We start from the raw sequence: 12,204 nt of genomic DNA on the forward strand, positions 1-12,204 counted from the left end.
ACTTAACGGGACGGAAAGTTAAATAAGACTCTATGTATTTGTTTTTCATCAAAGAAGCAGATAACGGCCGCATCACTCTTCATCAATGTTTTAGTAGGTGAATAGCACCTTTTCCAATACACGATGTATTAGCCCGAAAGCCTATATGGTTTAAGCACATTAGGGAATACGCCTCTGAAGCTATCAGCATGCAACACCTTTTCCGTTATATTTTGTTACTGCTGGTGGTAATTCAACGTGTTTGGAGACTTAGACCAATACCTTCAAGAAAGTACAATTCCATGCCGAGACAAGAATTGTGTATCATCATTTGATCTCATACACAATCACCTCAGATTTGATTGAGGTAACTGTGGCCGAGATGGTACCATCATTATGAACCTGCATTAGCCCGCTGAAGGCTGTAATTACCACATGGGAATATCGCATGTGATGTCCGTTGTATGTTGCTAGTTTACGCAAGGCGACCAACCTAGCAGCAAGGCGATCTAGGACCTGCATTAGGTAGATGCTCATTTGAAGAGAGACGCGAGATGATGTTTCGGTTGGGAAAAGCTTGTTCTCAAAAGCAAACACTTACTTCCACAGCAAAATGCGAGCTCATTATTCTGGCAACTGTAAAACCTTTTTGAACCACATCATTAGAACGGCAAACTCAATTATAGACAGATGCTGCAATCAGTATGATCCTGCTTTAACAAATACGTTGTTTTTTTGGCTGCAAGCCTATCGTACCAGTTATCCTTGTTCAAGTCTACCTTTATTAGATTTGCACCATTAAATCTCTACAATTTACCATCTTTACCAGAGAAATCGAGAACTGCATCCGCTTAAAGATCGAGTTTGGACGGCCCGAGCCGCCGCCTCTTATCGATAACGCGACCACTTAATTGGTTAGGTCATCTTTGCACGCTGATTGGCCAACCCCCCTACCGCCAATTGCCTGGCCGCCAAAATTAATCCAAAAGATGCAAGCTGGATACAACTATTTGACTCTGTTTGTCATCCGCCATTCAACTCGCCATCCAGGCTTTGAGTTTTGCGCCGCTCTTTTTAATTCTTTTGCAAGGCACAGTCATCCTTCCCGCCTGGCTTTTTGCTTGGAGCCATAGGTTGGTTGCCGTTGCATTCATTCCTTTTCTCATTCTTTTCTTTTCTTTCCCTTTTTGTCGTTCTCCGCATTTCAGTCAGTCGTTTTGCAATGTCCAATTTGCTCCCTGGACTTCATATGAGCAGAAAAATACCGGGCAATGCACCGATAGAAACAGTTGTGAGTTTTTTTTCAGCTTTTGATGAAATGCATGCGACACCATCCTAACCAACTCCTTGACAGCATTTCCGATTCGGCACTCGTCACATCACAGCCATCGGCCAGGCCGCCGACAACTACCATCCAAATGTCCGCCGTTTAAGAATCCAACCATCATTGCTCGATCGAGTCGTCAAAGCCATTCTCTACCTCTTCCCCAAATTCGCACAAGCTTACATGCGAAGATGGTACCCCGAGTGGTATCTGCCTCCAGCCATCGTCCTCAAGTGCCAGAAACCAGACTGGGAAGAAGAGTTTGACAACGAGCTGGCATCGTACCGAAGCCTACAGTCACTACAAGGAACCGTCATCCCGCGCCACTTTGGGGTCGTCCAGTTCGAAGGGGTGCGAAGCCACCTCATGGCAGACGTTGGCGGCGTGTGCATCCCCTATACGATCGAGACGGCAGAAGAAGCATACACCATTGTTCGCAAACTGATACACGAGTCGCTCTCTGCGCTTGCCTCGAGGGGCTTTGTGCAAGACGATGTGAAGCTTGACAACTTTCACGTTGTGGGAAGCAGAGTTGTCGTGGTGGATTTGGAGCGCGTGGAGAGGACCAGAAACCCGGAAGAGCTGGCCAAGTTTGTTGATTCCAGCGTTCAGGTTTTGATGAAGCAGTACCGAAACTACCTGGAGAATTTGAGAGTTAGATACCCTTAGTGTTGTTATACGGCGGAATGCATAGAGCGGCATTTTTTTTTCTCCTACAGAAGGCATATTGACGACATATCATGATATACTATATACATACATATACACGCCCGCAGAATGACGACTTTTCTTGCGGCTGCATTTTTATTCAGAAAGATTTGTTTATTCTATTTGAAATTGTCAAATTTCTCTTTGTACTAGATAGCTATCTCTGGAGCAAACAGTTTTGAGTTGATAGTGAAGATTTGAACCATGACATGTAATCTGATAAAACAGACATCTCACCGTTTGGCGAAAGGATAAATCTGAAAAGCAGCCCGGGCATCAATAGTCGAGCTGTATTACGGCATGCTAATAGTAGTTGCTTTACTGCATCGGATCTACTGATGCTCGCTGCAATAAGACTTGCCCGAGGTACCCAACCCGAATGGGCACCAAGGGGCTAATTCACCAGCGACGGAAGCATGAACTCTGGAAATGATTGTATTATTATTTTCCACAAACAGGCAGGCTTGTAATGTGTGCTATAAGAGTGGAAAGGAGCTCTGCGTTGTGGAAATTAACGTCACGAGGCTACCGGGTCTGAAGGGTGGTCAACTGTCGTAATGAATGAGGCGAGCGCCGGGGAGGAGAAAAAATGCTGTGAAAAAATGCGGTGGAAGTGTATTTATATTTGTTGCTAAGTGAACTTGACCCGATTTGAGGCGGGCAGAGCTTTAAGAATGCTGTGAAGATTAGCGGCATGAGACAAAATATTGTGACTTCCTATTCGTTGATCTTTGAGGTAAGAGTTACTGAATATCGAATAGAAGTGAATCTCCGGGAGATTCGAAATGCTGTGAAAGGCAAGAGCCGCTTTTACTGAGGAAGGCGGCCAATCGTGCATATAGCCCCGAATAGAATTTGAGCCTTTGGGGTATTTAAAAACGCTGTGAATGAGGACAGAAGACATGATCACTACGGGGATGCCGACACGGGCACATGTAGGGCCAATTACAAGGCTGTAGACCCGAAAGTTCTAGGCCTCCTGCTGAATGGGCGTGAGCCTCGGGAGTGTTTAAGAATGCTGTGAAATGCCGAGTTGGTGGGTCACACAGTCCTTCACTGAGCCCATTGAGAATGATCGAGCCACGGGAGGGCCCAAAAATGCTGTGAAGCTGTACGCCTTTTTATATAATATCACCATCTGGCTTCCAGTGTACTCCGCACTGTAAACACTGTGAGCGATGCGATGTCGTTTGCAAGTGCAGCAATGTCTGTAGAAGTGACGATGCCGCTCATATTTTTTTTTTCAAGAGTTGATTGTAGACAATACTAGCTATACGGTAGACGATACTAGCTATACGATAATCACATTCTGTGCCATTAATAAAGTTGGTTTTTTATAAACTACTAGTACGTTTGTTCATCAAAGGTGACAATCTATTATAGCTTAAGCAGTACACCCAGCTCAAATGGCGATTCCACTGACAATGTTATTGAAGAGGAATCAACTTCACGGAATTTCGTTGAGAGGAAGCCTAAACATCAAGTCGTATAGCGTTAAAAAGATGTGAGCATCGTTGTGAGTTAAAAATGCTGTGTAAAAGTAAGGTTAGTACACGTACTTGGTATCTCCAGATAAGCAAGGTGCGTGGCTAAGTATGAGGTACGCGGTGCTCGCGCACAGCCCGAGAAAGACTGAGCATCGGAGGGGCTTAAAATTGCTGTAAAGGAGGGTGTCGCGTGAGGGTGCTGGTATATATACCGCTTTGGAGGAACCTACAAATTCTGCGATTGAGCCAGTTTGGCCGGTAGTGATCTGTGATAGATCTTAGTAGATCACTGCTACATGAAGATGGTTGCGATCATAAAGCACAGATTTTGTGTAGTATTGCGTCCAGCCCGCGTGACATCGTTTGTGAGCGTCAGGGCACAAAAGCTGTATTAACAATTACTAGCAAGGATTTTTTTTTAAAACTGTAGAGACAAAGATGTCGCCCATGTTATTTGTTATGGCCCAATTCATTCAAAAGCCTTATAGCCTTGATAAAGTTGCACGTTGGTGAACCACGAGTGCTCATCTACGGAAATAAGCAGCGGGCCATATAACCATCACTCAACTCAAAAACAACCTCCATCAAGCACCTTATTTCTAGCCTTGAACTTTTGTCAAAACAGCTTTGTTTCTCCAAATTTAAAATAAGTGATATTCATCACACCTTCCCGACGGGTATTTACTCGGATTCCTCCACAACATTAGCAGTTGTATCTGCCGATCACGACCCAGATAGAGTCACATCGGCCCCCCCATTTTATGGAGTTTTTGGCAGCAATTGCCCAACAGCTCTCGTCTCCCCGCATCGTGCCTGTTGCTCCGCCGCTGCAATGACCTCATCTGCACTGGTCTATGGAGCTTTTACAGATTCCCCGGAGAAACTGGAGAAGACGGCATTGGTGCGCAACAGCAAGGCCCGCGCGCCGTGTTGCTAGCTGGACGCTTTTGTTGTTCTTGGTGGAGAAAACAAGCATGAAAGTAGGCATTTTAAGAAGCTTTGGGCGAGAGGCTAAGCTAAATGGACGTAGATGCTATATGAAGTATGCGGTTGGACCTTCTTTCTCCTCCGCATCCCCCCTGCTCCTTACATGGAGATGCCTGCCTGCGTCTAAGAAGTTGGATTGGATTGAGGATTAGTATTCCATACAGCGTAAAAAATAGTGGGATGGCGCGAAGAAGAGGTCCGTATCGTGCCATTGGTCCCGGAGGAAGGAAGGAATGCTGCAGATCTCAGTCGATGGCCTTCGCGGGGATATAAAGATGGCCACGGCTGGCACTCGCATGCCCTCTCCGGCCTTTGCTGGTGCGTTCTCCGGTATAATAGAATCTAGTCCTGGGCTCGGTGGGATTTCACAATGCTTGAGTCTCCCTCTCCAAGGCGGCTGGTGGCTGCTCTCACTGTAGCTGCCAGCTTGGTGGTCTCGGTTGGTGCAGCAAGCCGTAAGTAGAGCACTATCACAGCAACAGCTAGAAGTAGTAACTTCACTTCTTTACACGTCAGGATACTGATGTTGCTTGCGATTCTTAGCCATCTCGGTCTCTGGCAAATCCTTTGCTCTCAACGGCGACAACGTCTCGTACCGCTTCCACGTCGACGACGACTCCAACGACCTCATTGGCGATCACTATGGCGGTCCAGCCACCGAAGACGGCGTCTTCCCGCCCATCATTGGCCCCATCCAAGGCTGGGTAGATCTCATCGGCCGGCAGCGCCGTGAATTCCCCGACCTGGGCCGCGGAGATTTCCGCACTCCGGCGGTGCACATCAAACAGTCGGCAGGCTACACAGTCAGCGAGTTCCAGTACAAGTCTCACAGCATTGTCAAGGGCAAGCCCGCGCTGCAGGGCCTGCCGTCGACGTTTGGCGATGCCGGCGATGTGTCGACGCTGGTTGTGCACATGTACGACAACTACAGCTCCGTGGCAGCGGATCTGACGTACTCCATCTTCCCCAAGTATGATGCTATTGTGCGCAGCGTCAACATCACCAACAATGGCAAGGGCAATATCACGATTGAGAAGCTTGCCAGTCTGAGCGTCGATCTGCCGTACGAGGAGTTTGACATGTTGGAGCTGAAGGGCGACTGGGCTCGTGAGGGCATGCGGGTGCGCCGCAAGGTGGACTACGGTCTTCAGGGGTAAGAAGGGATCTGGCTCCTGATGAACCTTCGTGATGGCTAACAGTGGTGTTTTACTCTATAGATTTGGAAGCACGACTGGATACTCGTCTCATCTGCACAATCCCTTCTTCTCGCTCATCACGCCTACGACGACCGAATCACAAGGCGAAGCATGGGGCTTCTCTCTGGTGTATACAGGCTCATTCTCCGTTGAGGTTGAGAAAGGCTCCCAGGGGCTTACACGCGCTGCCATCGGCGTCAACCCCTATCAGCTCTCTTGGTCACTTGGACCAGGCGAGACTTTTAGCACTCCCGAGGCTGTTTCTGTCTTCTCAAACACTGGAGTCGGCGGAATGTCGAGAAAGTTCCACAGTCTCTATCGCCAGCACCTCATCAAGAGCAAGTTCGCGACGCAGATGCACCCCGTCCTGCTCAACAGCTGGGAGGGCCTTGGATTCGATTACAACGACACCACCATATTGCATCTGGCGCAAGAGTCTGCTGATCTCGGCGTCAAGCTGTTTGTCTTGGACGATGGCTGGTTTGGAAATAAGTATCCCCGCGTAACTGACAACGCTGGCCTCGGAGACTGGGTTGCCAATCCTAAGAGATTCCCCCAGGGGATGCCAGATTTCGTTAGGAATGTTACCAAGTTGAAGGTGGCCAATTCCTCAGACCACCTCCAGTTTGGTCTCTGGTTTGAGCCAGAAATGGTCAACCCCAATTCCGGCTTGTACCACGAGCATCCTGACTGGGCAATTCACGCTGGGTCGTATCCGCGGACACTGACAAGAAACCAACTGGTCTTGAATGTGGCCCTCCCTGAAGTACAGGATTTTATCATCCAGTCGCTGTCCAACATCCTCGGCAACGCCAGCATCTCATACGTCAAGTGGGATAACAACCGCGGCATTCACGAAACCCCCTACCCAGGCCTCGACTACGCGTACATGCTGGGCCTCTACCGTGTCTTTGAGACGCTGTCATCAAAATTCCCCAACGTGCGCTGGGAAGGCTGTGCATCTGGTGGAGGCCGTTTCGATCCCGGTGTCTTGCAGTACTTCCCGCACATCTGGACTTCCGATGATACAGACGCAGTCGAGCGTATCTCCATCCAGTTTGGCACCTCGCTGGTCTACCCGCCGTCGGCCATGGGCGCTCACGTCTCTGCAGTGCCCAACGGCCAAACTGGACGCACCACGCCCATCGCTTTCCGCGCCCACGTCGCCATGATGGGAGGATCCTTTGGCTTCGAGCTCAACCCGGCTAACATGCCAGAAGACGACAAGGCCCAGATCCCCGGCATCATTGCCCTGGCCGAGAAGGTGAATCCCATCGTGGTCAAGGGCAACCAGTGGCGGCTGAGCCTGCCGGAAGACTCCAATTGGCCGGCCGCGCTGTTCATCTCGGACGACGGCAGCGAGGCGGTGCTGTTTTACTTCCAGATCAAGGCGAATATCAACAATGCCTGGCCGGTGCTGCGGTTGCAGGGGCTGGATGCGTCTGCTTCGTACAAGATTGACGGCAACCAGACGTTTTCGGGGGCGACGTTGATGAACATTGGGTTGCAGTACCAGTTTAGTGGCGACTATGACAGCAAAGTGGTGTTCTTGGAGAAGCAGAAATAGTGTGATGCTTGACCTGCCTGGAGTAATTAATACATGTACTTAGTAGCATTAGTAGTAGCATATACTCTTTATTGCTACTTGTATTGCAAGAAGTTGGGTGTTTCTATGGTGATGAAGTGATGATTTCTGTATCTCAGAAAGAACAAACATTGAAGCCCAAATCAAATGAGATGCCATTAGGGAAAGAGAATGAACCTGAAATGCAGCGACCATGCACTTTGTAGCTGAAACATCCATTTCTGGTCATGATTCGTTTCTCTAGTGAAACGCATCTGCGATCATTTATGGAAGGTTCCTGAAAGCCGCTATAAGATTCACAAATGTTATAATGTATTACTAGTGCCGTTTTGGCATGTGGCGGTACTGCAACTGGGCAGCAAAGCATGTGATGAGGCACTGGTGCATGTAGAGAGTACATGCCACAGTCTATTCTTAGCAGCACTGCGTGAATCTCATCTCCATCCCGTGTCTCAAATCGCTTGATACTGCAGAAAGTATAATAAATCTCTCAAATACCACTCAGTGACGAACAAACCATCGACAAACAGCATCGTGATCATGTGCATGTGCTGGTACAGTCAATCTGTGATGCAGCTGCACGGCCATCACAAATCAGAGGCGTCACGTGCGGGCGGCGGCTACGGCCGAACCAGTGACATTGGTTCATCGTCAATCTGCCGTCACGGCAGCGCAAAATCAAGGTAGCGAGTACCTGGGCCAAGCGCGGGGACGGGGGCCGCTAGCCGTGCAGAGGACGCTATTCCTGCCAGGTATCGGAGGTGGAAGTACCTGTGCGTAGCGGCGAGATAGGGCGCCCGCGAGGTACCGCCTACTGCTACACCGAGAGGGAGGAGGATGGAATGGAGCCCAACGTTGGACGCAAAACAGGTTGCCGGCGGTGCCTTGATTATGGAGGACTGTTTGGTGAATGAGGGGCAAATGAAGGAGATGAAGGAACTCTGGGTTTTGATTGTAGCGAGTCGTGAGTCTGTTTGGCGCTACCGTGGCCCAGGTTCCATCTCATGTTTTGTCTTATTAATCCATCTCCAGGTGTGTTTGCTTCACTGCTTGCGGAGCGTCTAAAACATCAGTGCACCACAGCGCTCTCGACCGCTGCAGCAGCGCTAGCGCCCTCCTAGCGCACCACTTACAGCGCCCTTATAGCGCCCCAAGGCCCCAATCTCCAGCCCCCACGCGGACCGTCTTGATCTCCGCCTTGGGCTGGACGTGAGTCTTCTGCCGCCTTCGACTGCTGACCCGGCCATCACCAGCCTCAACTGGCAGACCAACCAACACTCACCAAGTCCGGCCAGTAAGTAGCAGCAGCAGCAGCCACCCAGACGTGCAGCTGCGCTCCGCCCTTCCAGCGCCCTTTTTCGTTTTTTTCTGCGGTCCAGCACGTTTCGTGACTTGATTTTGATTCGATACCCCCCTGGAGCGCCGTCAACGCAGCAACGTCTTTGCGGCAGACACTCTCTCGCTCAGCCCGAGCTGAGCTGAACGACGAACCAAACACAACGCCCCGGCCCGACGTCATCTAGCGCTTCCCAGACGCTCTCCCTCGTCGCCGTGTGCTGGGCTCCTCGCTACGGCCGGTGAGACATTCGGACGCACAGCCTGAAGTCGGTGTGTCTGGGCTTTGTCCCTTGGTGCTCGCACAGGAAAGCCTAAAGACGGCCTTGAGCCTTGCGACGGCCGGACAACCCCCCCCCTTTAGCCAGGGCTCCTCCTTCACCCGTCTGCTTCGCTCTCACCATCGCGACGGCCCCTTTCGTGTGTTCTGCTTCTTCAGTCCATCGCCAGCACCCGCTCGAGACCGCGGCCGAACGACGCTCTGCGAACTCGCTCCTCTTCTTCCTCTCGATAGTCGTCACAAGCAGCACGGCAAACCCTCCCTTGCCGCTGTTACATGCACCCGACGTGTTGTGAATCTTCTTTTCCCACACAACTCCGAAACCTGAACTCGGCAGGCACGCGGCTCTGCTGTTGAGTCCGTCACGAAACAGAAATCAGCCATGGCTACCTTAGAACCCGGTGCCGGCTCGGGCAGAGAGGACTCTCGCTCCTCGTCGTCCACAAACTCACCCGCCCCGGCCGATAACGAAGAGTCCGACTTCTTCCTCGTGACCAACGACTCCCAGTCCTCCCTTGGCGTGCCCAACTTCCAGGACATGCAGGTCGACGATACCTGTTGGCCGCCCATCAACAGGCTGCCCAACGAGATCCTGATCGGCGTCTTCTCCAAGCTGGGCTCGACCTCGGACCTGTACCACTGTATGCTCGTCTCCAAGCGATGGGCCAGAAACGCCGTCGACCTGCTATGGCACCGGCCAGCGTGCTCCAACTGGGCGAACCACCGCAGCATCTGCCAGACGCTGGGCCTGGAGCAGCCTTACTTCCACTACCGCGACTTCATCAAGCGGCTCAACCTCGCCGCCCTCGCTGATAAGGTCAACGACGGCAGCGTCATGCCTCTCGCTGTCTGCTCCCGGGTGGAGCGCCTGACGCTGACCAACTGTCGAGGCCTGACCGACACGGGCTTGATTGCTCTGGTCGAGAACAGCTCGTCCCTGCTGGCCCTGGACATTTCCAACGACAAGCACATTACTGAGCAATCCATCAACGCCATTGCCAGCCACTGCAAGCGTCTGCAGGGCCTCAACATCTCGGGCTGCGACAACATCTCCAACGACAGCCTGCTTACACTAGCACAGAACTGCAAATACATCAAGAGGGTGCGTATTGCCTACAGACACAAGCATCAGAAATATTCGTTCCTCTCTCGCTAAATCCTCATGCTGTTGCATTTTTTTCTCTTCACTTTCTCTGCCATTACTAATCCTAATCTTTTCTCTGTAGCTTAAACTAAACGAATGCATTCAAATCCGCGACAATGCCGTGCTTGCCTTTGCCGACAACTGCAGAAACATCCTTGAAATCGATCTTCACCAGTGTGTCCAGATCGGAAACGGCCCCATCACCGCCCTCATGTCCAAGGGACACAGCCTTCGAGAGCTGAGACTCGCCAACTGCGAACTGATTGGCGACGACGCCTTTCTCTCCCTACCGCCGACTCAGCTCTACGAGCACCTGCGAATACTCGACCTGACCTCGTGCAGTCGCCTCACTGATGCAGCGGTTGCCAAAATTATCGATGCGGCGCCTCGGCTGCGAAACCTGTTGCTCTCCAAGTGCCGGAACATCACAGACGCTGCCATCCACTCCATCTCCAAGCTGGGCAAGAACCTTCACTACGTCCATCTGGGCCACTGCAGCCTCATCACCGATGATGGAGTCAAGCGGCTGGTAACCCACTGCAACCGCATCCGCTACATCGACCTGGGATGCTGCACGCTCCTCACTGATGCGTCGGTCAAGTGCCTCGCCGGCCTCCCCAAGCTGAAGCGCATAGGCTTGGTAAAATGTAGTAGTATTACAGACGCCTCTGTCCTTGCGCTTGCCGAGGCAGCCCATCGCCCTCGAGTCAGGAGGGACGCTAATGGAATGTTTGCTGGCGGCGAATACTTCTCTCCAAGCTTGGAGCGGGTTCATCTCAGCTACTGTGTCAATCTGACTCTCACTGTACGTTTTCACCTATCCCGACCTTTCGGAGTAGTGTACTTCATGTAAGCTAACACAAGAGTATAGAGCATCATAAGACTCCTCAATTCGTGCCCACGCCTCACCCATCTCAGCTTGACTGGCGTGGCAGCCTTCCAGCGAGACGAGTTCCAGCCGTTTTGCAGAACAGCACCAGCAGGTTAGCTTCCCACTCCCTTATTCTCACTGCCAAACAACAGTGTGCTGACTTTGAAGCAGAGTTTACACAGCACCAGCGGGATGTCTTCTGCGTCTTTTCCGGCAACATGGTGTCCAAGTTCCGCGACTTCTTGAACACTTCACCACAGTACGAAGCTCTCCGAGAGAGCCTCTACCCGAGATATGCAAGCCATATCAGAGCCTTCACTGCGCGTCGTGCATACCCTACTACTGTGCAGCCTCCGGATGGCGAGAACTTTGATGACGAGATGAATTTCGAGGACAACGACTTTGAGGGGCTAGATACCAGTGAAATGGTTGTTGATGCCCAGCAAAACCTGCCTTTCCACGTGCAACATCCTGGAGCCTTTCCAACCATGGAGCCAACAGTGCCCCCGATGCCCGGCGTGCCCCATACGTTAGAACCACCAACCGCCACCTCATCGACGAATTTCCTCGCTGGCATGCTTACCCGCCCGTTCCCGCCAAGGCAAAGGGCAGAAATGGAGCTGCTCCTCGCAGAAAACGATGATTTTGCGTTGCCCCGGACATTTGGATTTGGCAACCCCGCAAATGGCATGGCATCTGGTTCTTCAAGTGCCAATATTCAGCACGCCAGCGTTGCAGGCCTATCACAACCCTCAGTCTCTCAGCAGAGCAATTTACCCGCTGCAGGCCCTTCAGCAGGTGCCAGTACCGTCACCATGCACCAGCCAACGAGATCGTCACCAGATGAACAGCAAGGCGGAGCAAATTGATTTTCTCTTGGAGTATCTACTGAAACAGTTTTGTGATTCGCCATGGCCTTGAAATCATTGTTTAATAGGTACAGCAGGTAGAAGGGGATGGGAACATGGTGGCGTTGATACCCCAAAACCAAGGGAGCACTTGCACCGCTCTAACCCCTGAGATTTGAAGCTTCTCTATTCGCAACATACCCCCTTTTTTTCAAACAATGCATGGGAATAGTATTCTACTTTACAGCGCAGCCACGGAGTTTCTTAGTGTTTGGCGTGCATGATGATAGCATGAGTTACGTGGTGCAAAATTGGTCTTGGTTCGGAATTTTATTTTATCAAGCTGTGGTGTGCTTTCAGACAGGAAGCTCCATCACCCACAAACGGATACATGCATGGCGCCACTTCAAGTCAGCTACAAGAGCTGTTACAAGCCAAAGTGCTGCGATTTGATGAGCCA

The 12,204-nt window shown here is 51.2% G+C and overlaps 3 protein-coding genes across 3 annotated transcripts; all 3 read left to right on the top strand.

Annotated features, from left to right (window-relative positions):
• Positions 1-1,201: 1,201 nt before the first annotated feature.
• On the top strand, positions 1,202-1,972 carry TGAM01_v206145 (hypothetical protein; the record flags this gene model as incomplete). Its single annotated transcript, XM_018802605.1, has 2 exons — positions 1,202-1,270; positions 1,334-1,972. 2 exons carry the CDS (start codon positions 1,202-1,204, stop codon positions 1,970-1,972), a joined length of 708 nt encoding a protein of 235 aa, XP_018664112.1.
• A 2,883-nt stretch (positions 1,973-4,855) lies between these two features.
• TGAM01_v206146 (alpha-galactosidase 2) lies at positions 4,856-7,248 on the top strand (the record flags this gene model as incomplete). Its single annotated transcript, XM_018802604.1, has 3 exons — positions 4,856-4,940; positions 5,029-5,638; positions 5,703-7,248. The coding sequence occupies 3 exons, from the start codon at positions 4,856-4,858 to the stop codon at positions 7,246-7,248; spliced, it is 2,241 nt and encodes a 746-aa protein (XP_018664111.1).
• A 2,015-nt stretch (positions 7,249-9,263) lies between these two features.
• TGAM01_v206147 (hypothetical protein) lies at positions 9,264-11,765 on the top strand (the record flags this gene model as incomplete). The annotated part of the gene is made up of 4 exons (XM_018802603.1): positions 9,264-9,983; positions 10,108-10,830; positions 10,897-11,008; positions 11,068-11,765. The coding sequence occupies 4 exons, from the start codon at positions 9,264-9,266 to the stop codon at positions 11,763-11,765; spliced, it is 2,253 nt and encodes a 750-aa protein (XP_018664110.1).
• Between the last annotated feature and the right edge of the window lie 439 nt (positions 11,766-12,204).

This window comes from Trichoderma gamsii, assembly GCF_001481775.2.
Source record: "Trichoderma gamsii strain T6085 chromosome Unknown Scaffold_20.2, whole genome shotgun sequence".
NCBI classification, from domain to species: Eukaryota; Fungi; Ascomycota; class Sordariomycetes; order Hypocreales; family Hypocreaceae; genus Trichoderma; species Trichoderma gamsii.